Source organism: Nothobranchius furzeri, chromosome 1 (genome assembly GCF_043380555.1).
Source record: "Nothobranchius furzeri strain GRZ-AD chromosome 1, NfurGRZ-RIMD1, whole genome shotgun sequence".
In the NCBI taxonomy this organism is placed as follows: Eukaryota; Metazoa; Chordata; class Actinopteri; order Cyprinodontiformes; family Nothobranchiidae; genus Nothobranchius; species Nothobranchius furzeri.
The window spans coordinates 42,962,003-42,989,637 of record NC_091741.1 but is presented as its reverse complement, the minus strand read 5'-3'; the positions used below and the strand labels follow the sequence as shown (position 1 = coordinate 42,989,637).

At 44.5% G+C, this 27,635-nt stretch overlaps 1 protein-coding gene across 3 annotated transcripts; it reads right to left on the bottom strand.

Moving 5' to 3' along the window:
• Positions 1-1,026: 1,026 nt before the first annotated feature.
• golgb1 (golgin B1) lies at positions 1,027-23,629 on the bottom strand. Of its 3 annotated transcripts, none has more exons than XM_015960614.3 (20): positions 23,514-23,629; positions 21,253-21,331; positions 19,185-19,376; positions 18,975-19,088; positions 18,736-18,903; positions 18,405-18,527; positions 16,579-16,692; positions 15,681-16,356; positions 15,527-15,603; positions 13,164-13,221; positions 6,349-11,278; positions 5,857-6,268; positions 5,523-5,756; positions 4,622-5,452; positions 4,342-4,535; positions 4,100-4,259; positions 3,869-3,957; positions 3,729-3,800; positions 1,528-1,618; positions 1,027-1,393 (listed from the first exon to the last, which is right to left on the bottom strand). In XM_015960614.3, the coding sequence occupies exons 2-20, from the start codon at positions 21,319-21,321 to the stop codon at positions 1,256-1,258; spliced, it is 8,742 nt and encodes a 2,913-aa protein (XP_015816100.3). In that variant the 5' UTR covers positions 21,322-21,331; positions 23,514-23,629; the 3' UTR covers positions 1,027-1,255. The 3 variants fall into 3 exon arrangements, with proteins under 3 accessions (XP_015816100.3, XP_015816103.3, XP_070404283.1); XM_015960617.3 differs by having other exon boundaries at positions 6,349-11,275; XM_070548182.1 differs by lacking the exon at positions 21,253-21,331 and having other exon boundaries at positions 23,514-23,607.
• Positions 23,630-27,635: the final 4,006 nt, after the last annotated feature.

Here is a 27,635-nt window from a genome sequence, read left to right as displayed (position 1 = left end):
AAAGATCCTGACACTAATTAAGATGTAAACAATAGACAGAAGGTGTAAGATCCCTGGTCCAAACCAACAACACTTCTAATTACAGTGTGTTCTTATGTACAGCCCTTTTATCAGTTATTTACAAAGAGTGAATCATTTTGAACGAGGAAGTGAAAACATTAGTGGATGTGCAAAACCCAGTGTTGATAATAAGAGAATGACATTGGCGCATATAGAGGTGGTGGATAGTTTAACAGGTTCCCCTGGAGAATAAATTATGCTACATCCGCTTTAATGGGATGGAGGTGGACAGAAAACCGAGTCACCTGGGATTTAGTAACGTTGCACATGAAAATAAATGTGGCTTTAAATCAAAAACACATTTAGATGTGGACAGACTCTACCACATCCAGCTGACATACTCAGTATGAGCGCAAATGTGAAAATATTGTCCTCCTTTAAAAAGAAAAAGCAAGTTTGAGTAAGAGGAAAGTAAAAGCAACCCGATGATATGAGGAATGTTTAAGTACATAAAGCTGATCTGTGCTCCATTTTTGTGCCTAAAAGCAGATTAGAAGACTGAACCGTCGCCGTACGACCGCTGGAGACACACGTGAAATATTTCTGCATAAAGACTCGCCGGCTTCCTGAGAACAACCCACCTTTAGTCAACCTCAACACCCTACAGCCACTTTAAACAACAAGGTACGATTCTCCATGGTAGACTTGTGATATTTTACAGGTTGGTTTTAATTTCTGCTGACCTAGCAAAGACACTACATTTAGCATGATGCTAACGCTGCGGAAGATCAGTTTTACTCTTTAGATTTGAAATCACAAAGCTACAATGTGTTGATTGGCATTTAGTGTTAGTGTTATGCACACTTCCTCCTTTCATCAGCTTTAATATGAATGTGACTGTGTGAGAATACATCTAAAGGCACATGTAGAACCCCATCAGTCAGAAAGACTTTAATATAAACCTACATTTCCCTCCAAACCACTGGTTCAATGAAAAATATTCAAATGGCATTCCTTTAAGTCCCTTCTGCTTGAAAATGCACAGTGAAGACGCCTTCTCAACTGGAGATTTAAAACAAAATCAACCATTTTCTACAAAAATCCCACACTTTGGCTCATCTCTAAAGTGCAATGTTCGCATCCTTTTCCAGCCTCCTAATATTTATTAAGCAATAGAAATCATACTAATGGCTCGGGCTAGGCGTGCGTCATGTTTACGTTTTCTTCATCTCCCCATCGATAGACTGAGCTGGTTTTACAGGTATCCACCGAGGCACAGGAGCAGCAGCACGTGCACTGTGAGCAGATAGAGGCTGAGCAGCAGAGGGGTTCGCTGACGGGAGCAGAAAGCCACTCGGAGCATCCGCATCAAACTCGGACCGCCTCTTCGAGTCTGAGAGCCGAACAAACAAACAAACAAAAAAAAACACACACAGGGATATGAAAAACATTCCGCTCACGCGTCTATTATTACTACAGGAGTCAAGATGACAGATGAGGAGGTGCGGAACATTAGTGGAGCCTCACCCGAGTGACGGCTCCTTCAGGCGGCTCGATAAATACAGCGGTCTCCGAGGAATCCCCCTCGTGTGCGGAGTGCCAAGTAGTCTGGCTGTGACTGAGAGGAATAATAAAAATAAATAAATAAATTATTATTAGATGCTTCCTTTTGTTGACAGGACAAATATATCAGAGCTGGAGGGAAAGAAAAACCAGATAAATTATTAGTAAGTAAGTGAAACTTTATTATACAGCACTTTTCACAGATAAAAATCACAAAGTGCTGCACAACATCCATAAAAAGGCAAAACAGGACAGGAGCACAAGGTCAACTTACATAAAAGCTTGCCTAAATAAGTGTCTTCAGCTGCTTTTTAAAAGAATCAACAGTCGGCCACACGAAGAAACAAGGGCAGGGCGTTCCAAAGTCTGGGAGCTACAGCTTGAAAGGACAGGTCCCCTCTAGTTTTAAATCTGGTCTTAGGGACCTTCAGTAGGTTTTGACCCGAGGACCGTAGAGTGCGGCCAGAAGAGTGAGGGATTAAAAGGTCTGATAAATATTGTGGAGCTTGTCCATTAAGAGCTCTAAAGGTCAAAACTAAAATTTTAAAATCAATTCTAAACTTGACCGGTAGCCAACGTAAAGAAGATAAAACCGGTGTTATGTGAGCCCTTCTATTGGTTCCTGTTAAAAGCCTTGCTGCAGCGTTCTGGACCAGCTGGAGACGACTGACATCTGATTTGTTAAAACAAGTAAAGATAGAATTACAATAATCTAAACGAGAAGAAATAAAAGCATGGATAATCATCTCCAAGTCCGATTATGAAGTAAAAGCTCTCAATTTGGAAATGTTTCGCAGATGATAAAAGCAGTTCTTTACTAAAAGTTGAGTGGCAGCTCAAAGACATGGACTGGTCAAAAAGAACAGTTTCTGAGACTGGTCTGGGCTGAGGAGCTCAGGGAACCGAGGTGTTGTTTGATTAAAAGCACTTTCTGTTCAGGAGCAATGATCAGTGTTTCAGTCTTGCTTGAGTTCAACTGAAGACAGTTACTGGCTAGCCAGGCCTTAATACACTCAATGCAATCAAGTAGATCAGCTAGCTTGTTAAACTCTGTGTCCTTGAAAGAGCAGTACAGTTGAATGTCATCCGCGTATAAATGGTAAGACACATTAGTAAAGCTTTTAATAATCTCCCCAAGAGGGCAAATATATAAAAGAAACAAAATTGGGCCAAGGACCGAGCCCTGGGGAACACCGTGAAGCAAAGATGTGACTTCAGACCTAATCTTGTTTACACATAAAGAGAATGTTCTGTTATTTAAATAGGAAGAAAACCACTTCAGAACCGTACCAGAAAATCCTAAGACATTGTGTAGTCGATGTAACAGAATTTTATGGTCAACCGTGTCAAAAGCTGAAGACAAATCCAATAAAACCAGTGCAGTATACTGGCCAGAGTATCAGTACATCATTAGATACCTTTAACAGAGCTGTTTCAGTGGAATGCATCTTACGAAAGCCTGATTGGAACTTATCTAAAACATTATTGAGGTCCAGAAAAGTAGTCAGCTGTCCTGCCACCAACTTCTCCAGAACTTTAGCCAAAAAAGGGAGTTTTGAAATTGGCCTATAGTTGCCAGGTTCCGAATTATTATTATTATATCAGCAGGACAGTGTGCTGCAAATGATCCCCATAAGTAAGAGTCAACGGTCAGCTGATCTCCAGCTGGGCTTCTCAAACTCCCACACACACAAGTGCACTAGTTTTTAAATGAAGTTTAAAAACACGTTAAAAGGTCTGAGTGACCGCAACGTTTTACTGAATTGTTGAGTTATAAACAGTTTTCAGGTAAAGATTTCTATTAAAAAAGAAAAGATGGCCACCAAGACCAAAAATCTGCTCATGAGTTGTGTTTAAAAAGTGTGTAAATCAAAGCTCCAGGGAGGTTGTTTTCTTCCATTTGGAACTGGTGACGACAGGAAACCTTTAGTTGCTAAAATAATGCAAACACCAAAAAAAAAAAAAAAAAAAGTTTCTGACCAGATTTACGAGCTAAGCCAGCCTGTGTGAACTCACAAAGGGGAAAAATCTCTCATCTCAGAACGATTTTCATGAACATGATTTTATAAAACTTTGACGCCTCCTTCTACTCCCCGTTCCACTCCTCCTACTACACCAGACGGCTGCTGCCGTTGGTGCAGAATCAGATTTCTTTAGTCTCGTACCGTTTGAGTCGATCCTGCGTCGCCATCAGCTGCTCCTCCACCACCAGCCTCTGCTGAGTTTCTTCCTCCAGCCTGATTTATGGAAATTAAAATCAGTATTTCTTTTGTCACATAAACATTTGATTTGATCCAAAGCTTACCTCTGCTGCAACTCTTTGACCTCAGCTATGTAGGCAAAGCTGCCTCGCTCCTGTGGAGCTCCAGGAGCACCGTCCAGCTCCTCCGTGCCCTGTGGGCAGATTTAGAGGATTTATGATAAATGTGACATCCTTAATATGGAAGGATGCACGATTTAGTTTGAATTAGACTTTACATATATATATATATATATAAAATAAATAAAACTTGTGACGTAAAGGTGGTAGTCCTACTTCTCTCTGCAAGCGTTCCGGCTGGAGTTTGGGTTTCTGAGCTCGAGCTTCTTCCAGCATGGAGGTGAGCTGCCACAGTTGCTGGTCCTTCTCTGTGAGTGTGGCGAGCGTCTGCTGTTTCAGCTGTTCAGCTTGAGCCATCCAGTCCACCTGCTCCAACCTAAGTAAACCAAAATGTCACAAACGACAGCTTGAAGAGGACTTAAACAGTTTAGAATTTAAAACGAGGTCTGAAGAGTCACCTCAGTGTCTCCACTTCCCGTTTGCCCATCTCTACTGCGTTCTCCAGCTGTGTTAGAACACCCAGCAGGTCTTTGTTCTTCGTCTTCTCCTCAAACAGCTCCTTGCTGACTTTGATCAGCTCTCCTGCCCCCAGTCGAGCCAGCTCAGACTTGTGCTTCTTCAGCTCAGCAGTTTGGGTTTCGAATTGCTCCAGCTGCACAAAAGGAAAGGAACATGAGGGAAAGATGAGATACGATCCTCCTAATGCCAAATCAATAGCATCTGCTGCTGGTGTCTAACCAGTCTCTCCCGGTCGTTCTGCAGAGCTTGTAGGGCATTCTTCAGGCCCCACACCTCCCCGGTCGACCCCCCTGGGCTGCTGTGGGCTGCTTGGCCACCTGCCTGGCTCGTCTCCAGTTTCAGGCTCAGTTCCCTGACCTTGTGTAGCGCCTGATCCCTGCTGTCCTGGAGGGAAGCCATAGCTTTAGAAAACGACAGATTCTCTGCTCTCAGGTGCTTTGTCGTCTCCGTCTCCTGCAGTAGCCTCTGTTCAACAGTCAGGAGGTCCCGGGCCAGCTCTGCCACCCTCTCCTGAGCGCTCTCGGACTCTGTGCGCATCACACCACCCTCCCATCGTAGCTCAGCTAGCTCTTTGCTCTGGCTTTCCTGCTCATGTCTCTCCCTGCTTAGGCGCTCCTCCAGAGCTTCTTTTTCAGCCCTCTCCTTCTGCAGCTGCTCCCTCAGCTTCTCCACTTCTGCACCAGGAGCATCCGTCGCCTGCGCGGCCGACCCGACGTTAGAAGCTCGACTCAGACTCTCGTTCTCCACTCGCTGTCCCGTCTCTTCCTGTCTGGCTCTGCTCAGGCTCTTTAACTGACTCTCCAACTCCTCGTGTTCCTTCTCCAACGACGCGATGCGCTCTCTCTGGGCTGCCAGAAGTCGTTTGTGTTGGGAGTCCTTCATGCTTAGAACCTGGTTGAGTTCGTCTCGGTACCCGTGAAGCTGAGCAGACAGTTTGGCCTTTTCAGCATAAAGGTCATCCCTCTGGACCAGCAGAGCGCGCAGCTCCTCTTTCAGACTGTTGTTCTCTCCTGCCGCCTCTTGAATCAAACCATCCTTCTCCAAGATTACCTGAGACGCAACACGAGAGGTCAAAATGAAACTGAATCCTCCCGTTTCACGTGTTCATGTTTACACGTACCTGAATGTGTTTCTCCTCCAGCTGCTTGTACATGTTGAGGACTCGGTCTCTGTCGTCCTGCAGAGAGCCCATCGCCTTCGTGAAAGAGTCCAGCTTGGTTTTCCTGTTGTTGCCCTCCTCTTCGGCCTTCCGTAGTTTTTCTCCCAGATCACACACTTCTGCTCTTCTCTGCTCCAGCTCCTCCTCTGCTCCTTGCGCCCTGCTGTCAGCCTCCTTCCTGGCCTCCTCTGTAGCCTTGGAAAATAAAAACACACAGAGTAAACCCTTTTTAAAGGAATGTTCTGATTTGGCACGTTACGTTTTAAAATTTCAGTAAATTAAAGCTTATAAATACCCGAGCAACCGCATGCTCTATCTCCCCCAGCAGCTCCACTTCTCTCTTCTCCTTTTCATGCAACTCCGTCTGCAAGTTCTCCGTCAAGACCTTGGAGGATCGCAGGTCCGTTTCCAGCTGCTCCACGTTCAGACACAGCCGCCTTTCTTCTGCCTCCCTCTCTCTCAGCTCAGCCCTGGCCTGATCGACTTCACCCTGCAGCTGACCAACGGCCTCCTCCAGAGCCCGGACTCTCTGCAGCTGACTCTCCGCCTCAGTTTTAAGGCTGCGGGCTTCACTTTGAGCAGACAGAAGCTCTGCTGTGGTTTGGTCCAGCTTCATCCTTTCCTGCTCTAAGGCAGCTTGGTTCTCCGTGGCCTTGTTCTCTTTTTCTTCCAATCTCAGCTGCCAATCTTCACCTGCTTTCTGTAGTCTGAAATCAAACATTTATACTAGTTTACGTCAAAAAAAAAAATGTAATAAGACAATTTCAGAGGAAAGTTTTTTTTTTACCCGTTTACTAAAAATTGAAGCTCCTCCTTCAGCGCTGACTCTTTCTGAAGCTGATCTGCCAGTTCTCTGGCCCGAGTTTCAGCCTCACGAACTTCAGCCTCCTTCCCCTGCAGGGTGCTGTTGAAGCGAGACTCCCACTGCCGAGCTTCATCCAGAACTCTGTCCCGGTCATCTTGCAGCGAGGACATGCTGCGCGAAAAGGCCGCTAGCCTGGCTAGAGACTCGTCCAGACGAGCTTTCATCTCCTGGGCTCGCTTTTCCGCCGTTTCTGCCATCTGTCTGGCTTCCAGGGTTGCTTCCTCCTCCTTTTCCCTCTCTGCATCTGCCTCCTCCAGCCTCAGCTCCATCTCCTTCAGCTCAGCTCCCAGTCTGAATCTCACGGAGTCTAGAGTTTGCTCTGCCTCAGCTTTCAGCGTTGCCTCTCTCTGTTGAATGCTCTGTTCGATCGCCATTTTTGCAGCCGAGACTTCCTGTGCCCGTTTGTGGGCCTCGGCCAGTTGGGCTTTACAGCCAACCATCTCTTCTTCAGCTTGTTTGAGGTTGTGTGATGTTTTAGAGTTTTCCTGTTGTGTTTGCTCCAGTTTGCGGCGCAGCTCCTCCTGACCCAGCTGCAGGGCCTTGGCCTCTTTACCCAGTTCGCTGATCCTTTCCTGGTATCGGATACAGTCTTTCTGTAGCTGCCGAACTTCCAGCTGCTTCTCCCTCAGCAGCTCCTCCAGCTGACGCGTTCGGCTTTGGCTGCCTTCTTTCACCCTCTGGGCAGACCTCAGCTGTTGCTCCAGCTCCCGCTGCTTCCCAGACTCTGCTACAGCTTCAGCTCTTTCCCGCCGGGCCTGTCTCATGTCCTCCTCCAGCCTGGCAGCGCGGTCTGTCTCACTCTGAGCCTCAGCCTCCAGCTCGGCCCGTTCCCTCTCCAACCTCTCCACCTCCCGCTGGACTTCAGTCAGCTGTTCCCGGTTGTCGGCCGCTTCCTGCTGGTAGCTCGCAATGCTCCCGTTGAGCTGAGCCAGCTGGTTCATTAGACGCTCCTCCAGGTTATCTTTTTCACTCTCAAGGGATGTGAGGAGTTCCTTGAACTGCGTTTCTCTCTTTGAGGAATCTTCACTTAGACCCTTTTCTCTCTCCTTGCACTCTAGAAGGCACTTCTCGAAGAGACTCGCTCTCTCTTTAGTCTCCTGAAGATCTTGCTTAAGAGAGGCCAGCTCAGCTTGGAGTTCAGCTTCCCGTTCATGCCACAGCTCCTTTTCTGCACCAATCTCTCTCGTTTCCACTAAAGTCTGATCGTTGTCGGTCCGGTCTGCTTCTGCGTGTTGTGAATGTGTTTCTGTTGCTGCAACAATTTGATTTTCCTGGGTTTCTTTTCTCTCAACACGCTCTGTTGTAGTCATAATTGTGTCCGATCGTTGCACGGTAACAACCTCCTCTATGACAGCGGCGTGGTTGAGTGGAGTTTCTGACATTTCCTGGTTTCTTTCCACCGTATGAGTAAGCTGTTCTTTCAGATCTTCGATTTGCTGCTCTAGAGAGTCTCTCTCTGCCTTCGTGGCTTCCAGTTCAGCTTTCAGAGCCCCAGCCTCGTCCTGAAGCCGCTCAGCTTCAGCTTTGAGAGCCGCGTTGTCTCGTTTTGTCACCGACTTCTCCTGCTCCTCTCGGAGCCTCTCGTTCTCCTCCTCCAACTCTAATATTTTCTGCTGCTTTGTTTTGGCAAACTTTCTCATTTTGTCCTTCACTGATTCCACCTCTTTCTGAGCATCCTCTGCCTGACGCTCAGCTTCGTGCCTCACGGCTTCATGACTTCTTACCTTTGCTGCCAGCTCTTGTCTCTCCTGCCGAGCAGCTTCCAGGACTTTCCTCACTCTCTCCGCCTCATCGCTCACGTTCTCGTAGGACTTCAGCAGAGTCTCGTACTCCTCTTTCATCCCCATCACCTTCTCCTCCCACTCTGCACACACTTTTGCTGCTTCTTCCTTTGCGAGTTCCACTTCTCTCTTACAGGCATCCTTCTCACTGATTATACCCTCCATTGCCAGCTTCAGGCTCTCACATGAGGAGCCTAGACTTTGGTTCTCCAGTAGTGTCTGATCCACCTCCTCTATCAGTCTAACTCGCTCACTTTTCAGGTTCTCCAGCTCTTCTTCTGCAGAGTCTATTTTCTGCTGCAGCCCATCTACGGCCTTCTCAGCCGAAGCCAGCTGATCCTTCAGAGATTTGTTTTCTTTCAAGGCATCTTTGCGAGAAACCAAAGCAGCTTGGAGCTTTCGTTGAAGCTGCTGAACCTTTGCTTTGTCGTCTCCCTCCTGTTTCTGTGGCGACTCGGCCTCCAGCTTCTGCGTTTTTTCCTGCTCCGCCTTCAGCTCCTCTTGTAAAGAAGCAATGAGTTGGTCTTTCTGCGACACGGTGTCGTGCATCGAGCGTATGAGTGAGCTCTGCTCGCCGAGCTGCTGACTGAGCTCCAGGATCTCACGGTTCTTGTCGTCGAGAAACTGCCTGAAGTCTTCCACTTCAGCCTGAAGTGCCGTTATGGAGGATTCTGAGGACGTTTTAGCTGCAGCCTCCATCTCCGACCTTAACGTTTCAGCGCAAGACTCTGCTTGGTGATACTTTTCTCTTAGATTGTTAATCTCTTCGGAGAGTGTATAAATCTGTTTCTCCTTTTCTCTCAGCGCCTGCAGCTCGTTAGCCTTCTCCAGTAACTGAGCCTCCTTCAGCGACAGACTTGCACGCGTTTCGTGTAACTGCTGCTCTAGTTTAGTGTTCGCCTGTCGAACAATCTCGATCTCCTCTCTGAGAGCGTTCGGAGACTCCTCTATCTGTGCAGAGTGGTCGCCCGGCGGCGTAGAGGGATGCGGACCTGGACCGCTGGATCGTGGCTGTGATGAACTGACTTCTGAAGAAACAAAATCCACCCAGTCCTCTTGGACCCAGTCATTCACAGCGGACCTTCCAGTCCCGATTTTAAGTTCTTCTTGAGGAACATTCTCGCTCTCTGAACTAATTTTTATTTCTAGTTCTGCAAGTTTTTCAAGAAGAGCTTCTTTTTCTCCGCTCTGGACCTCATAGCGATCAGTCAGCTCGCCGTATTCCTCTTTCTGCTGCTTCATTTGTTCGCGATGATGTCGGTCTTTTTCTTTGGCTTTACGGATCGTTTCTTTGCGGGACTCTTGAGCCTCATGAAGCTTCTTCTGAAGCGCTTCAATCTCTGCTTCGAGAGAGGAAACCTGAGATTGTAGTGCACTTGCTTCAGGTGACTTTTCAGCCTGCTGAGAGTTTTCAGCTTCTTGTGTTAGCTTTTCATTCAGAGCGAGTGTTTCAGACAGAACTTGATCCTGGTGGTTTATTTTCTCCTCCAGCTTCTGAACGACTTCTTCTTTGGATCTTAAAGATTCTTTGAGCTCCACAAGTTGAGCCTCCACGTCTTGAGTCTCATGTTCTTTAGATTTTTCTGACTGAGGCTCATCTTCTGGACTCGTTTGACTCTTTTCTCTACGTTCATGAGCCTCTTTCTCAAATTCACCAACCTTCTTCATGAGCTCTTTGCGTTGCACGAGAGCTGCCTGCAGCTTCTTTTTTGTGGTTGTCAGCTGGCTTTCCAGCTCTTCCTTTTCTTTTCGTAAACTAACAAGTTCATCGTCTGGATGATCAGCCGGTTCAGGAGTTGCTGCCTTCGTGTCATCTCTGACTTTCTCAAGCTCCATGATCTGCTCCCTCAGTTTACTGACTTCACTTTTTATTTGAAACTTTTCCTCCTCTGCTTGAAGGAGTTTAGCAGACATGTCATTCAGCTCCCTCACCTCCTCCTCTCTCTGGCTCAGACGAAGATGTAACTCGCTGATCTCGGAGTCCTTCTTGGACATGGATTCATTACTGAGCTCCGAGGTTTGTGAATACTCCAACATGCTGTTTTCCATATCCTGAAACTTCCTCTCCAGCTCAGAGTAGAGCATCTCTCGGTCTTCCAGCTGAGCGCTTAGCATCCGGGCCTCGCTCTCCTGCTCAGACAGAGTCTGCAGTAAAGTCTGGATCTTTTGCTCCTTGCACACTACTTCACCATTCAAAGCATCAATCTGCTCTTGTTGGAGCTGTGCCTCAACGCCATGCTTCTCTACCATGGAGCTGTTCTGCTGTACACGGTTCTTCACTTCCTCTCTTGCAGACTCCAGCTCCCTGGCAGAGTCACGGGCCTGAGCCTCGGCTTCTTCTCTAGCCACAGCGAGGAACCGTGTTTCTTCCTTCAGGCTCCAGATTTTCTCTTGCGACTCTACTGCTGCATCTTTGAGCCTCTGCACCTCCTCCAGAAGTTCACTGTACCTCTTCTGCAGCTCCTCAGCTAAAGCATGTGCAAAAACTCCTGAAGACATGGTGACATCAGAGGAAGAACTCTGTTGAGTCGAGTGAACCTCAACTGTCTCTCCGATGACGACAGAGGATGATTCACTTTGGACTGTAGAGATTTCCTGCTCCATGCTAGTTGTTACCCACGATTGGCCAAAGTCCTGTGGGACGGAGGGCCACTCCTGACCTCCTTCTTGGTTCACAGCTTCCAGAAGCGTCCAGCTGTTGTGGACCACCTCAGAGTCGCTACTGGTGACCATTTCATCTGAGGATGTTCCTTTGGACTCTTCAGGAGACTCGGACTGGTGTCCAATAAGTTCCGGACTGCTCTCAGCATCAGCAGAAATGGAGAGGACGGAGGTGTCCTCAGCAACCAGTGTGGCCTCTTCTTCTTGTGAATCTTCTATGAAATCAGAGAGAACAGCAGCAGCTTGAGTGGGTGGTGTGATGGAGTCCTGATCCGGTCTCTGAACAAAGTCTTCCTCTGATGACGATGCCCCTCTGGAGCCACCATCTGCAGCCAGTGTCAGAGACTCCTGTAAAGCAGCTAGCTCGTTGTCTCTTTCTAACAACTGATGCTCTAGCATCACCACATCTGCTGCAACAAAAGGAAACAGCAGTCAGCTCATCTTATGTCAACAGGAAATGTAAATATTAAACACTACTTTCATAAAAGAACTATTATTATCATTATCATTTTCCATCCATCCATTGTTTGCCGCTTATCCAGAGTCAGTAGAGCCCTGCACTGAAACCCTAGGCCCTCGGGCCGGGCTTCGGGCCAACGACTGCGTAATTACCTCGGACACGGGCCGGGCGCCTTTATTTTTAATCGAATTCGTAAAAAAAAATTGAAACACTTAAACCAGGGGTCGGCAACCTGTTCCCATCAAAGAGCCATTATTACCCGTTTCCCACAGTAAAGAAAACACTGGGAGCCGCAGCAGCCGCGGCGTTGTGGGCGGGGCCTACCCTCAGACAGCAGAGCGCTGCTCACAACAGGTGACAGCAGCCGGTACCGGTTGCTCGTGTACGTCAAAGTTATCTTTCAAAAGAAGATAATCAATAAAACGATTTATATAAAGTGGATCCAGAAGTTGTAGCCCGTCTCTGCCTACAATATTTTGATATTTTTCACCCTGTTGGTGGTTTTACTAAGCAGGTGCCACTTTTGTCAAGGTTTCTTTTTAAAACATGTTTAGACTGTTCAGAATACAAATCCAGGCTCTGTCACGTTTGATTGTTGTTATTAAACTTTGTAGGTGGGGAAGGTCAGAAAAGGATGCGATCATTGTGTTTTTCCCTCATTTACAGTGACGGAGATAACAGCGCAGTGCGCCTGGCTCTGGTGTTAATCAAATTAAATTATATCTATTTTCACAAGAAAACAGAACAGTTAAAAGCAGGGCTTGTGTTGTGTTGACCGGATAGTTCCCGTATTTGACTGTTTATTTTGACGGAGAAAGAATAGAAAGAATTACCCCGACGCATGCAGACGAACTGACATTTTATTCCATTTAAATCGCAGATGCAGCTAAATCGCTCAAGAAAAGATTCCCATCTGAACACCTGAGCTGGACACTGCTCAGCGCAGCTCGCTGTCAGCGTGTACTACATAAGGTACACAGTGAGCTGAAGATGTGGAGAGGGGCTTGGAGCGCGCAAACCACTCCAGCAAAAGCTGGACATCTACTGCTAACAACAATAACAGCAATCACAGTTCAAACAGTTTGAATATTTACATAAATGAAAATTAAAATCTAATGAATTTCTCTTAAAAAATAATTGTTAAATGTCATAATACTTGAAATAAGACATTTAAATTAGTTTTATTAAACTTTTAAAGGTGTTAAACACTCGTTGCATTTGGTGGTCTCTAGTAGAAATGAATGCCTTGTAAGTCGTAGAGGGGGTGAGGATGGTACAAAAGCACCTGTATCAGCACGTAGTCAGCTGGCGCAGAGTGGCAGAACACGACAGGACGTGGACTCTTATTGGATAACGGCAACACAACTAGCACTGACTAGTGGCTCTGAAACGTTGATGTTTCATCTCCACGAATAACACAAACCGGGAGGAGTTGTGTCATGCGGTGGAGTTGCTAATGCTAATGGTAAGCTTCTACTAACTAAGACGTTTTCTGGATGCTAAAGCAACAACAGCCTTTCTCGTCGTGAGCCAAGATGGATGAGTCCATGACTGTTAAGTGACAGTGTGACGTAGATCTGTCAGGCTTTTCTAATCCTAGAGTTTCATCGCCTATTTTCTATCAGAAGCTAATGCAGGAGATCGGTGTAGGAGACTATTTTCATGTTCAGCCTGCATGTTGAACTCAAGAGTGACCCATTATAATAAGAAATAATCATTAAAACATCTTTGCAGTTTTTCACACTTTTAATAAATGATGTATTCGTTTAAACTCAGTAAGTTATTGTGGTAACCTGCCTGGCTTGTATTTCCTTGTATTAGTAAACGTAGTTTACCTTTTTCAGTTTCAGTTGAATCCTGTGATGATTCAGGAACCTCACTTCTTTCTGATGTCTAAGAGAACAAAATAAATAATAAAACACGAGTGAGATCAGAGTAAAACATGAAAATAAATTACGATCTATGCCCAAAGATGAAAAAGGTCAAAATACAACAAGATAAAGTGTATTAAGAGTATTTTTAGGAGCTAAATAATAAAATGTAAAGTGGAAATCCTCCTCTAGCTGCTCTCCTAATGTAAGTCTATCAGGTGTCTGTAGGTGAAGGTCGGCTCAGAGAAGAAGGGATTAGACAGACGTTCTCTCACAAAGTCGAAGCGTTGCCTACAGGACAGACGATGTCCTGTCTGTCCTGCTTTAGAGCGATCCAAACCACCTGTCCAGACAGAAGTGATGACCCTGAACCAGGTGTGGAGGAGACAACCAGTCTGTCTGCTCGGCCTTTAAACTAAAGGTCACTCAGCACATCTGTGCTTCGACTAAAGAAAAGTAAAAACAAGATGTCTGACTTTCTAAAGCTGTTATCTTAGATCTTATGGATAGAAAATGGATGCAAAAAAAGGTCAACTTGAGAGTTTCGGCTCTAGGAGGTGACAAGTCCTTACTGAGCTCATGTCAAGCTCCTTTTTTTGGCACCAATAGGTTGATATATTTAAATATTTATTTGTGAACCGTAATGTCTAACACAAGCAGTCTGTGCCTTACTATTATGTACAGAAAAGGACAAGTCACTGTAAATAACGCCCGTAAAACCCTTTGTTTAGCCTCTTTTAAAAGCAAAATGGATTTTTTGTGTTCATAAGGACCGAGTGGGTACAAATACAGGAACAACTACACCTGTGGGTCTGAGAGGATTTTGTTAACTTGTTGGTTTCCAGCTGTGATGACAAAGAACATTAAGATAATGCACATACCGTAAATCCTCTAATACAGGCCCGGGCCTGTATTTGACTCAAACTCACCACGCTCCAGGCCTTTATTGGAAGGAGGGCCAGTATTAGAGGCAGGCCTCTATTTCTATTTGAGCAAAATGAACTAATGGTTCGCTGGAGTGTTTGACAATTAAAATTGCTCCCACATTTTCAAAGTTAAACACATTTCTTTTAACAACGGTAGTTCCTGCTTCAGCCCTCTCCCCCCTCCCCCTGCGCAGCGGCCGCAAACTCACTGATGCGCCTGCAGCCTCTCGGAGTTCCTGCTGCTCTAAACATTAAAATAATTATTTCATTTTCTGTTCCTCACTTCTGATTACCTTCAGTGGTGTCTGTTTGTTGCAACCAGCAGGTACAAAAACTAACTTCTTTTTATTTGACTATTTTTCTGTCCTGTCTCTGTTTATTATCTTCCTGCATCTCCTCTCAATCCTAAAGAGAAACTGCTACCTGGGTTCATATATATTCACCTTATGAGTTACCTTTGAACTGCAGTTCTAAAAGATCTACCGACCGCAAAAACAGCGGAGTGCTCACTGCTTGCCGGCCGCATCAGTGATCGGTGCGTCACCGGAGGACAAGGTGATGGGCCCCGCTCCACAGCAGCGAAACGCATCAGGCACAGATAAATGACAGAAAACATCAAAGGAAATGAACCGACATGAACGATCGCGTGTTAAAAAATTTTTTGAGGTGGCGACACCTGATTGTTACTGTGGCCGTGCTCAGGAGGCAGATCTACCGACCGCAAAAACAGCGGAGTGCTCCCTGCTTGGCGGCTGCATCAGTGATCTGTGCGTCGGAGGACAAAACAGGTGATGCGCCCCGCTCCACAGCAGCGAAACACATCAGGCGCAAATAAAAGACAGAAAACATTAAAGGAAATGAACCGACATGAACGATCGCGTGTCAGTACCAACGCTCTGGCACAGCGCGTTGCCTCCTCCCCCCCCCCCCCCAGTGCAGGAGCTTGTCACCTGCTGACAGCAGGCTGCTGTCTTTTCCGTGGGCTGCATCTTGCCGGTCATTGTCACGTGACAGCGACTAGTCGATGACAGGCATAAAAGTCACTATAGTGAAGTCGACTAGTTCATACAACCCCTACTGCTCCCCAGAGTGTTCTGCAGCATAATCAGCACGTTCTCTTTGAACTTGATATCAAATTTTCGCCTCCTCTTCGTCTCCGCACGGTTAAAGTTACCCTCGCGGTCTATCACTGGCAAATCAAAAGTGAGACGATGACACAACCGCCCCCGTACTTGCTTGTTACCACATTCCACCCGGCCACAATAAGAGACCGGCCATTATTCACCTCCGCCGACACCGGCCAAAATTGGAGACCCGACCTTTAATTGAATACCGGCCTGTATTAGAGGATTTACGGTAGATGGAGTTATAAGAAGATGTGACTGCAGCTTTGGTACCGACCATGAGAACCTGCTGCTCCAGCTGTTGGATCTTGGCTGCAGCCTCTTCCTGCTCTGCTGTTTTTTTCTCCAGTTGTTCTGAAAAGTCAGAGAGGAATCAGCAACACACAAAAACATCTGAAAAAAAAGACAGAATTGCAGATAGATGCTCTTACCCTGAACAGTTTCCAGGTTTTGTGTGAGCTGGACACATCGTTCACTTTTCTCACTGCATTCCTCTCTCAGCTGTGTCAGCTGAGTCTCTACAGACTGCAGAGTGTCCAGGATCAAGGAAAGGTCAGGGGGGTCAGGGACTTCCTCTGGCACAGATTCAACAGCAAGAGAGCATAGAGGTTTCCAAATTTCAGCTAGAATCTCATTCGCCCTCTGCGTGCGTCGTCTCTCCTCCCTGAGGCTTTCCAGTTCTTTCTCCAGCTTTTCAACCTCGGACTTGTCTCTTTCTAAAGTGTCCTGTCTGGCTACAGATTCTGCTTCTCTCACTGATGCTAGTTCACTTTCCAGCTGAATGATCTCTGCCTGGTATTTATCTGAGGAATCTTTCTGTGCTTGGATGGCTACAAGCTCTGCTTCCTTCACCAGGGCCAGTTCTGCCTCCAGTCTGGTGACTTCCATCCTCTCCTTCTCCAAAGCCTGCTGAAAAGCGAGCTCTGCTTCTCTCACGGAAAACAGCTCGCTTTCCTGCCTTGCCACCTCCTTTTCCAGGGCCTCCACGTTGGTTCTTAGAGCTGCTAGTTCTGCCTCCGCCCTACTGGCCTGCTGCCTCGCCTCCTCCCTCAGCTCGACGGCATCTTTCAACTCCTGCTCCATCTGCCGGAACTGAGCTGTCAAGATCTGAGTGAAAACAAGACAAGAGAAAGAGGACATGTGTGGGCGTGTTTTGTGAGGCTCTGCCAAACTGCGCATGATCTAGCGTTTAGGCGCAGTGTGTGTGGTGTTTGAACTATTTTCCTTTTACACAAAGAGCCTGTAGATGACAGATAACACGTAGAAGACTCTTATACAAAGACACTGAAACACCTGCAGAACAGGTTTGTGGGAAAACATCACCCATACCTGTTTTTGCTGATCAGCGCTGCTCACTTCCTGCTGCAGCATCTCTAGCTCTTGTGAGCGAGAGCTTAAGGCCTCTTGAAGCTCTTCACATCGCTGCTGGGTCGACTGCAGAGCCTGATGACAAAGAGATAAAAAAGTAAAGCTTCAGTCATTTGTTTATTTAGAAAAGTCATGGAAAATGTCCTGTGTATGATCACACATTTAAAGGGGCATTATGGAAGTTTGAGAGCCAAAACACGTATAGAAATAATAAATGTCTTCTTCATACATTCTCCTGCAATGCCCTGGTCCTGTAGAATGAGCCCTGGCATTTTTAGGTTTATGTTTTCAGCAGATGCTTTTGTCCAAAGTGACTTACAAGTGACAAGTGATAGTGATTTTTACTGTGATTGCCTGTTTTTCTGTAAAATCACAGAAAAAGAGATGCTCGGGTCGAGCAGGTTGCTTCATGCACGTTCACGCTCAGGCATAGCCCGTAGCATTTGCTATCAGTAGCTTTAGCAGCAGAGAGTGAGGCAGTGCCACTTTGTCGCTGTTCCTAACGCCTAGTGACAAAGCTAGCTACATTTCTGAGGACCCTTAGCTACTTTCTGTAGAACTTTCTTCTAGATATTTCCTGCAAATTAGCAACAAAATAGCCATTTTCGCTCCAAACCGTTCTTTGAACTTTGTTTCAGCTGTCATCAAGGATATAAATGTTACAGATACGAAAGACGGCGCTGGCGCTTTAGCCATCTAGTAAGATGTCGGACTCTCATGCAGAAGACCCGGATTCGATTCTAGTTATTAACATAGTTCATTTAGAGTTTCTTTTTTACATTAATGATATATTTTTTTACAGTAAGATGCCCAAATTTTTATTTGAGACTCGCCGAACGGCATTGAATTCACAGATTAAAAAAAAGGTTCAACTTTCATTTTGGAACAATTTTTCAAGCAAGGGAAGGGAATGATCTGAGCATGCAGGAGGACTGACCCATCATAAACCTTTGTCGGCTGTGCTGAAGAGAAAGGTACAGAACCAAATTATTTAATTAATTAGCTACACGTTCTCCTGTCCTCTGTCCTCCAGCCCCCCCCCCCCGCACACACACGACTGTCTCAGCTGTTATTTTCGTTAAGGAGTGTGCACATATGCCATGCGCGCCTCGTGCACGAGCCTACTATTGAAGCAGCCGTTACGCCTTTAGCCTGAGGGGGAAATCGCGAGCATAAAAATTCAAAACTCCATAAAGTCCCTTTAAATGAAAAAAAACCTGTTCTTTCCACTCCTCTGCATTATTTCCCCAATATGTCGAGAGGCATAAGAGACTCTGAAAGATTCACTTCAGCGATACAAGGGTCTGCAGGAACCTGTGGTAAGGGATTCAGACGGGCCTTAATCTCCCCTCTGTGCTGAATCAGCTAAAACATTTCTTCACTGGCTTTGAGGCAGTTTTTGAAGGGAATAAAGTGAAGAGGTGAATCAGCCCAAAGCAGACGAGTTGGAACATAATGCAAGTTGAGCAACAGAAAAGTTGTGATGTTTTTGCAGCATAGAAGCAAAATGACAGTAAGCTACCCGATGGTTGCTTTTATGTTTGTGTAAATTCCTGCTTTTCCATGCATCTCCGATGAGAGCTGTAAATGCTGTGAAGAGCTGTTGCAGCAAATGCATTCACATGTTACCTAGCAGAGCTGCACGCTGGCTTTGCAGCATTTATGACTGAATTACATCTCAGTAATTAATCAATGTATTTAAAATTCTACCTGCAACTCATTTGATGCACATCCATTTTTACCTTTTAGAATATGTGAAAACTTTTTAATGGTCTAAAATTACTGACCTGCTGCAGATCGCCATCATTCTGACCCTGAGAGGTGACCCTCTGCAGCTCCTCTTCATGTTTCTGAATCTGCTCCTGGAAGCGGACATCCTTCTCACACACCACAGCCTGCAACACTCTCAGCTGTAAACAAAAACAAAGTCAGTATGTCTGTGAAGGTTCTCAGTCATCCAGGTCATTGTAGTCTAATGAGCTTTGAAAGAAAAGCGTCTGGACTTCTTTGAGTTGCTTGAAGACGTTTCACCTCTCATCCGAGAGGCTTCTTCAGAACAAAGTCAGTTAAAACAGAACTCCCGAGTCCCGATAAAACTACAGACGAGTTTCAGGTCACCTGCTCTTTAAGAGAGGCCTCCTTCTCTTGAAGCAGCTGTTGGGTCACTTGGAGTTGCTCCTTAAGCTCCTTGTTGTTGGCCTCCTCCTCACTCAGCTTGTTTCTCAGCTCTTGAAGCTCCTCCTCAACTGCAGCAGCAGCTTCGGTGAAAGAGCCGTCCGGACTCGGCTGTGGACGAACACAAGTTCAGGTGAGATTAAGCAGACGGGGTCTGAGTGGAGATTTAAGGCCAGACTCACCGTTGCTCCTCCTTGGCCTTTCAATTCAGTTATCTGTTTGTTGAGTGAAACCATCTTGGCTTTAGCTTGGAGTTTGAGTTTAGTGAAGCGAGCCTCGGCTTCTTCTCGTTCGTTCTGTGACGACAAAGCAAACCCAACTGAGTGTGTACTTGAGTCAAAAGACTCGCAGAGCCCGGCTAGCATCAGACACGAACACAAAGTGTCCTTTACCTTGAGCTGTGCATCTTTGCTGGTCAGCTCTGAGTTCTTCTGAATGAGCTGTGTGTCTTTGTCTCGTATGAGCTCCTTCAGCTGGACCACCAGCTGTTCTAGGTGAGCCAGTCTCTCCATGGCGTCCTCGGGAGTGTCAGGGTCCATGGGAGTCTGGCCCTCGACAGGAGGGGTCTGAGGCACTAGTGCGCCCTGTCACAAGACAAAATTACACAAGGTTTTAAAGCCTTTACAAAAATAAATAAATAAAAAAAGGATTATAAAGTAAATATTAGCTTTGGGCTTTAAAATATACATTACCAGGCATATTTCCAGATCTAACTGTGGAGCTTTAATTTAGGCTTTAAGTAAGTAGTAAGTAAATTTTATTTATATAGATAGCACTTATCACAGACATAGCATCGCTAAGTGCTTCACATAGATCAAAACAAAATAAAACAAAGTCATAAAATCAAAATGATCTCAAAACAGAATCAGATTAACGTCAGAAAAAATATTCATGAATTTATAAAATTGCATTAACAGATGAAAGATTAAAATTTTTAGTTAAAAATAACAACCTAAAAGGTTTAGGTAAAAGCAGCTTTAAATAAAAGGGTCTTTAGCTGTTTTTTAAAAGTGTCCAGACTGTCAGTGCTGCGTAAGGATAAAGGAAGATCATTCCAGAGTCTGGAAGGAGCGATCACCTCGACTTTTGTATCTGGTCTTTGGAACTTCTACAAGGTTCTGGTGGGTGGGCCTGAGTAAGTAAGTAAGTAAAAGTTTATTTATATAGCGCCTTTCACAGATATAAATCACAAAGCGCTGTACAACATGATAAAGATCAGGGCAAATACCTCTAACCAATAAAAACACCCGAAAAACAATAGCAGTGATAAACGTAAAAAATAAAATCATGACTATAAACAAAGTGAAGGTGTGAACCCAAACAAAGCCATCTTTTTGAAACATTTAGGGAGGGAACGCCTGGATGAAAAGGTGAGTTTTTAGATGATTTTTAAAGACCTCTACAGTGTTAGAGAGACGGAGATTTGAAGGTAGACTGTTCCAAAGTCTGGGTGCAATAGTCTGAAAGGCCCTGTCCCCTTTGGTTTTCAGTCTGGTTCGAGGAACAGCCAGGAGGTTTTCAGATGTGGATCTAAGGTTCTGAGAGGTGATGTGTGGGGATAAAAGCTCAGATAGGTAGCTTGGAGCCTGGTTGTTAAGAGCTCTATAGGTCAGGACTAAAACTTTAAACTGTATTCTATATTCTACCGGGAGCCAGTGGAGGGACTGTAAAACTGGAGTGATGTGAGCTCGTCTGCTGGATTTGGTCAGGAGTCTGGCTGCTGCATTTTGGATGGCTTGAAGGTGTGAGAGGGAGGTTTTGCTGAGACCAGTAAAAAGAGCGTTACAATAGTCTAAGCGTGAGGGCTCGGGTTGGAGCGTAAGGCTTTAACAGTTCAGTAACATAGGAAGGAGCTTGTAGAGCATTGAAAGTTATAATCCGGATTCTAAAATGAACTCTAAAGTTAACGGCTTTGAGCTACTCAGACTTGGATCAACACTGTGCTAGACTCAAAACACGACAAAATATTTTTACTTCTTAAGTAAATTCTTTTTGGTTTATACTTCTTTTATAAATGTATGTGACATTTTGAGCACGCTTTACAAAAAAAATGGGAAATGAAAGCAGCAGGGGGTCCAAACTTTCCAAGACTAGGGCCAAAATCATGTTAGTCGTCCTTGCAAGCCACAAAAATAGTTTTTTTTATGAAAAATTATTTAATGGACATTTTTTATTTGCACACCCTAACATAAGATCAGAATACAAATATTGGGGAAAAAATCTGAACATTAAAATGTTAGGAAGTGTTGCTCTACATCAACTCTAATTTCCCTCTGGGCTTAATAAAGTATCTTTGAATCGAATTGAATTTGAATAAAAATTCATCACACACAGAATAACTGAGGGCCACAGATGGCCCTTGGCCCGCAATTTGGGCACCTCTGTTCCATGGAATTCAAATATTTTACGTAAAATCCAGAAAAGGGGGACTTGTGTTGATAATATGTCATTGTGGTTTACCTGCTGCTCTCCATCTGCACCCTCCTCTCCAGAAAGCTCCTGGAGGACTGTGGCCAGACGGCTCAACATCAAGATAAAACTGTAAAGAAAAACAAGAAGAAGAAGAAAATATCATTTCTATAGCGCCTCTCAAGATAAAAATCATGAGACGCTTCACAAAAACAAAAAATGTAAAAATATAAAAAAGAATTTAGAAAATGGTTAAAAATATATTTTTAATGAGCAAAAAATAGACAATTGTGATTAAAAAATGTTAACAAAGAGAGAGAGTGAATAGGAAAGAGGAAAATCAGTGGATCCTGAGGAAGGTGGAATAGGTGGGGAGAACAGAATAAAGAGAGAGTGGTGAAGAAGGTCATACAAAACCAGCTTGAACAAGCGAGTCTTCAGCTGCTTTTTAAAGGAGACCACTGAGTCCACTGATCTCAGGCTCAGGGGGAGAGAGGTCCAGAGTCTGGGGGCCACAGCAGCAAATGATCTATCACCTTTGGTCTTTAGCCTGGTGCTGCACAACCAGTAGGCTTTGATCACTGGACCTCAGGGACCTGCTGGGGGTGTAGGGACTAAGAAGATCACCAATGTAAGATGGTGCTTGTCCATGTAAGGCCCTATAGACCAGAACCAGGATCTTGAAATGAACCCTGAAGTTGACTGGCAGCCAGTGAAGCTGGAGGAGAAGCGGGGTGATGTGGGTGTGTTTGGAGGACTTGGTCAGAAGCCGAGCACAGACGTTCTGAACCACCTGTAGACGGTTCAGGGAGGTTCTGCTCAGACACGTGAAAAGAGAGTTGCAGTAGTCTAAGCGTGAGGAGATGAAGGTGTGGAGAACTGTCTCAAGTTCAGAGCGGGACAGAATGGGACTCAGCTTAGCAATGTTCCTGAGATGGAAGAAGAGCGAACAAGAGAACTGACATGAGAATCCAAGGTGAGAGCTGGGTCAAAGGTCACGCCAAGATTCCTGACGGAAGGTTTGGTGTGAGATGCAAGCTGATCAAGAGAGTCTCTGACTTTGGGAACCAGCTTGTCTGGGGTACAGATGAGGATCTCATTCTTGTCTTCATTCAGCTGTAGAAAGCTCCCAGCCATCCAGGCTTTGATAGAGTCTAAGCAGGTGTGTAACAGCTGCAGCTTAGACATCTCATGAGGCTTAAAGGAGATGTACAGTTGGATGTCATCTGCATAAAGATGGTAGGAGATTCCTTTGAAGGAGCTCAGGATGTACTGAAGAGGGAGCAGATAGAGGAGGAAGAGCAGAGGCCCCAGCACAGAACCTTGTGGGACACCATGGGTAAGAGAGGTGGTGGAGGACCTAAACTTGGAGAAGGCCACAGAAAAGGAGCGCTCAGAAAGATAAGAGAACCACTCCAGAGCAGTTCCTGATAGGCAGAAAAAAGCAGCAGAGCTCGTCCTAAATGTCTGCAACATGATTCCTCCTTTACACCATCTATGGTTGTTTATGTTTCATATTTTGCAAGAATTCTGTCTGCAGTCCAAAGTCATGAACATTTCCTGCAAAAGTCCAACTATAAAAGAAACCCAGAGAATATTTATTTTACTTTGCACATTAAGGCAGATGAAAGTAAAAATGGGTTTTGTTGATTGTTTTGCAGGAATTAACTTTGAGCCTGTTTCTACTACTGTAGCCTACGTGAAGAGGTTATAGAGACAATCATAACACGACAGGAGGGAGATTTTTAAAGTTTCACATTCTCATCTTCCGAGTCAAGAAAACCGAAAAGTAAAAATCTAAAAACACCGCTCACACCATTTACTACTACATTTAATGACTTTTAATGCGGAGGTCCGCATCTTTGATTGCCACTGAGAAAAGACAGTAGACGCTTCCTCATTTTCTCCGAGTTGGGTCGAATATTGACGAGTGTTTACGAACCTGACGGACCCTCAACTGCGGCTGCGTCAATCTTTTGGTGAGCAGCAAAGATTAAAGCTAGCTAGCACGAAAATAGACGGTAAACTCCCCGAGCTGCTGGGAGATCCTGTCGGAAACACGCACTACACTAAACATGGAAAGCCGGTGACGTCGATAAGATGTTGTTCCGTTAAAACCCTCGCTGTTTTCCGTGACTGCTGTTTCCACGACACAGTAAGTTGGCCGGAGCTACTTGGTTAGCTGACGATGTTAAAGGTAAATAGGACAGCGTCTCAGAGCTTCGCGAAGCTTTGCCTCCCCTTTTGTATGACAGCTGTCCTGTACACTGCAGCCAACTCTGTCATTTTTAAAGAAAGCACGTTTGACTCACCTGTGCGCGTGCCCCTCAGGTAAATACGGCTGCTTTTATTTGTCTTATTTCCTCGGATGGATTTCAGAGCCACATCACCAAACACTCCCGGAAACAAAACTTTCTCTGCTCTGATTGGACGGTCGGGATCCGTAAGAGACCGTCTACAAATTTAAAGGCGTCCACTCCCCTTTTAGGGAGCATCTGCCTAAATACATCAATACAGGGGTAAAAAAGCTAATTGAACGCTGGAACATTTGAGATGATCTAAATCTGGAACCACAGAGAGAAGGTTTAATGATGGCAGGGCATGACCAAAGAGTAAACCTGATCATTAACCATGGGAAGCAGCTGGGGAGGAGCCTGCTGCTGCTGGCCCACTACACCACGCTGTTTGTGCTTTTTGTTGGGCGCTTTGCTCAGTGGCTGGTGGGTGCAGTGAAGTGGACCAGCACGTTTGCCCGTTGCACCACAACAGCTTTTGACTTCATCTACCAACATCTGCACTGGGTGAAGAGGAGAAGCATCAGTGCCAAAGAGATCTGCCCGAGCTCTGGCGCAGAGCCACGGTGACTTGTTCTATTACTTCATCCAATCATGATGACAAGACACTACAAAATAACACATATGAATATGAAGACAATGACTGGAAAAAGAAAGCGAGGCCTTATGCCAAAAATATGTTTATGTATTTGGCTGATGCCAAACATAAGCTTTTAAGCTCTTAATACAAATGTATTTGTTTGTTTGGATAAATAATGTGAGTCAGTGTTGAAGGGAAGCTCCTGCAGAATGTTATGGAAGTTAACGTGTTGTTGCCAAGCATCAATTTCATCTGCTAAGTGTTAATGGAGGTGTGTGACAGGGTATTAAAACTGCAGTCCATGGACGTAATTTTTTTTTGGGGGGGGGGGGGGGGGGGGGACATGTCCCCCCACCCCACTTTTTCCAAAGTCAAGTTTTGACCCCTGCACTTTTTACCATCCAAAAACAATATTACGCTGTATTAAATTGACACTGGTTGAGCTCTAGGACCAAGCGGAAAACAACCGTTTGTGTTGAAGCCTGTTTCCCATTAGAACATACTGTAAACATCACCCCCCACCCCCCACCCCCACCACCACCACCCTTCTAAAGTGAAAATTACGTCCATGCTACAGTCAAACATTACTTCACTACCGGAAAGGAATGCTCTCCCATAAAAAGATAAATCAACTTTACTGTGACCTATACTTATGTTTGGTTATAACTAAGTTATCAGTTAGACATGAACGTACCTTTTTATGCATGCTGGTCTGAAACCATTTCTGTTTTTTACCTTGTGTAACAAGTATTTAACCATTCCTGGATTTTCAATTTTATTTCATGTTCTCTATTTTTTATTATTTAAAAAACCGTATTAAAATGAATATTTTACATGTTAAACACTGTGAATTAATTTTCTTATATAGAAACCTTCTGATCAGAACAAACTCCTAAGCTGCTGCTTTCAGCATCTATTTAGTTTAATATTTAATGGTATTTAAAAGCACTTACCCATAAATGTTGTATAATTTTATGCTAACACGGAGTTCAAATGGTTTCCTGGGGTGTTTTGATCCTCTTCTCACTAACTCGATCTGTAAAGACTTTGTTGTGGTATTCAAATAAACGTCTTCACTAATCTTCAGTAAGCTTGTTCTTGTGCAGCATTAAAACAAAGCTGAAAACAACTTAAGCTTCAGAATCATTTGATTTTACTCTTTGTATTGTCAGTAAGGGAAAAAGTACATTTTTAAGTCAAACAACAGAATTCAGACAGCAGCTCTCTAAGGAACTTATATTTTTCATTAAACAAACAAGTTGCGTATAACAAATGATTTTATAAAACATCCATTCAGATTTATAAAGACTTTTACATATTTTAAAAAGAACCACACCTAATTAAATAAAATTAGAATAGACATTTTTAGGACTTTTGGGGACATCAGTTTGGTTTAGTTGCCCTCGAATGTCTGCAGCACACGGTTTAAATTTAAATTAAACTAATCAGATTAATCTAGGAATGCATGATGGTAAATGGAAGAAAACTACATCAGCTTGCATGAAAATTATTCCAAGTCAGCTTTATGGATTAGTTTCACATCAAGAATCGCATCATTTGAATGTTTCTCCTAACCTTCAAAGGTCTGCAGCCTTCACAATCCACAGAACTGTTTCCCCCTTCAGGCCACAGCAGTTACAGGATCTTAAAATAAGTGCTTTCTAATTTTTGAAAAATATCTATGAAAGACAAAAAAGGAAGAGGAAACAAGACAGAATTTTGAGATTAAAAATAAAGATTATGACTTTTCTGAGATTAAACTACAAAAAAAATAATTCACGTCCGTAGGTGAAACTTGAGAAATTATAATGTTCATTTATTTCAGTATTTCGACTTAAAGGGTGAAACTAATCAACGAGATACTCATTACAAGCAAAACCAGCCTTTATTTATTATATTTGTGATAATTGTGAACACCCCAAATTCAAAATATCAGACAATAAGAATATTGTGAAACGGTTCAATAGTCTAGACTCAAAATGTCTCACAGCTAATGAATCCTTTTCATCTGCAAAGGGTTCCCGAGCCTTTAGATAATCTCTCATATTTAAGTTGAATTACTGACATAATTGAGTTATTGAAAAACAGGAAGAAAGTAAGTGATCTGTTATTTAGCGCCTCTCAAGATAAAAAATCACGAGGAGCTTCACAAGAACAAATAATTCATCCATCCATTATCTGAACCAGCTTGTCCTTGCAGGGTAGCTGAGGGCTGGTGCCTATCTCCAGCAGTCTACGGGCAAACAGGCGGGGTACACCCTGGACAGTTGCAGGGCAACACTGAGACACACAGGACAAACAACCATGCACACACACTCACACGTAAGGATAATTTGGACAGACCAATTAACCTGACAGTCATGTTTTTGGACTGTGGGAGGAATCTGGAGTACCCAGGGAGAACCCATGCATGCACTGGGAGAACATGCAAACTTTTTGCTGAAAGACCCCAGGCTGGGATGTAAACCCAGGACCTTCTTGCTGCAAGTCTACCACGCTAACCACTGTGCAGCCCCAGGCTTACAGAACCTGGTATTTGTATGTGGTCTCCCATCCAGGTACTGACCAGGTCCTACTCTGGATTGCTTACAAGATCAGATGAGATTGGGACTTTTCATGGTGGTTTGGCTGTAAAAATTCAAAATACCCTCCAAAAAGTGTTAAATTAGAAGAAAAAATAATATTGATAACATAAAAAATAAAGAATTGTGATTAAAAATGCAAGAAAAGGGAAAGAGAAAATCCTGGTATCCACTGATTGCACCATATTCTAATTTTTCCAGTTTCACCAGTAATGACATTTGTTTTAATTTGGGGAAAAAACAAGAACCTGTTTCTCTTATTTGGTTTTAAAATTAAGAAAAAAATTAAAACATTTGCAAAAGAGTTTGTATGTTTGTTTTTCTACAGCAGTCGTTCCCAAAATTTTCAGCTTCAGACCTACAAAATAGCAATTTTAAAGAAATGTGACCCCAGTTAATTTTGATTGGTTACACAAACATGCTTTAAAAACTAAACAGTTCCCGGCATAAAGATCGCAGCTTATTGACTTACATCCATTTATGACAGTTTAGTTGAGTTTTTCAGACAGTTATGCTAGAAATATAGCTTCAGCATTTGCTTTTCTACTTTATTTTAATTTCTGGACATCATCTCAAGACCCTGCATAGCTGTTTGTGACCTACAATGAGGTCCCGACCCCAACTTTGGGACCCACTGTTCTGTGAGATCTTGATATTTGCAAAAATATTTGAACACTTTTAGTGTCAGTCTTTTGGGCGACGGTGGCACAGGAGTTAAGTGCTCGCCCTGTAATTGGAAGGTTGCAGGTTTGAGCCCCGCTCTGTCTGTCGTTGTGTCCTTGGGCAAGACACTTAACCCACGTTGCCTGCTGGTGGTGCTCGGCAGCCTCGCCTCTGTCAGTGTGCCCCAGGGCAGCTGTGGCTACATCGTAGCTCATCCCCACCAGTGTGTGAATGGGTGAATGACTGATTGTGTTGTAAAGCGCCTTGGGAGGTTCCAGGACTCTAGAAGGCGCTATATCAAATACAGGCCATTTT

Coding starts and splice junctions, on each gene's coding strand:
- golgb1 (XM_015960614.3), bottom strand. CDS start 21,321: ATGTTGAGCCGTCTGGCCACAGTCCTCCAGGAGCTTTCTGGAGAGGAG. Junction 19,377..21,252: donor GTGCAGATGGAGAGCAGCAG/GTAAACCACAAT, acceptor GTCTTGTGACAG/GGCGCACTAGTGCCTCAGAC. Junction 5,757..5,856: donor TAGAGCATGCGGTTGCTCGG/GTATTTATAAGC, acceptor TTATTTTCCAAG/GCTACAGAGGAGGCCAGGAA.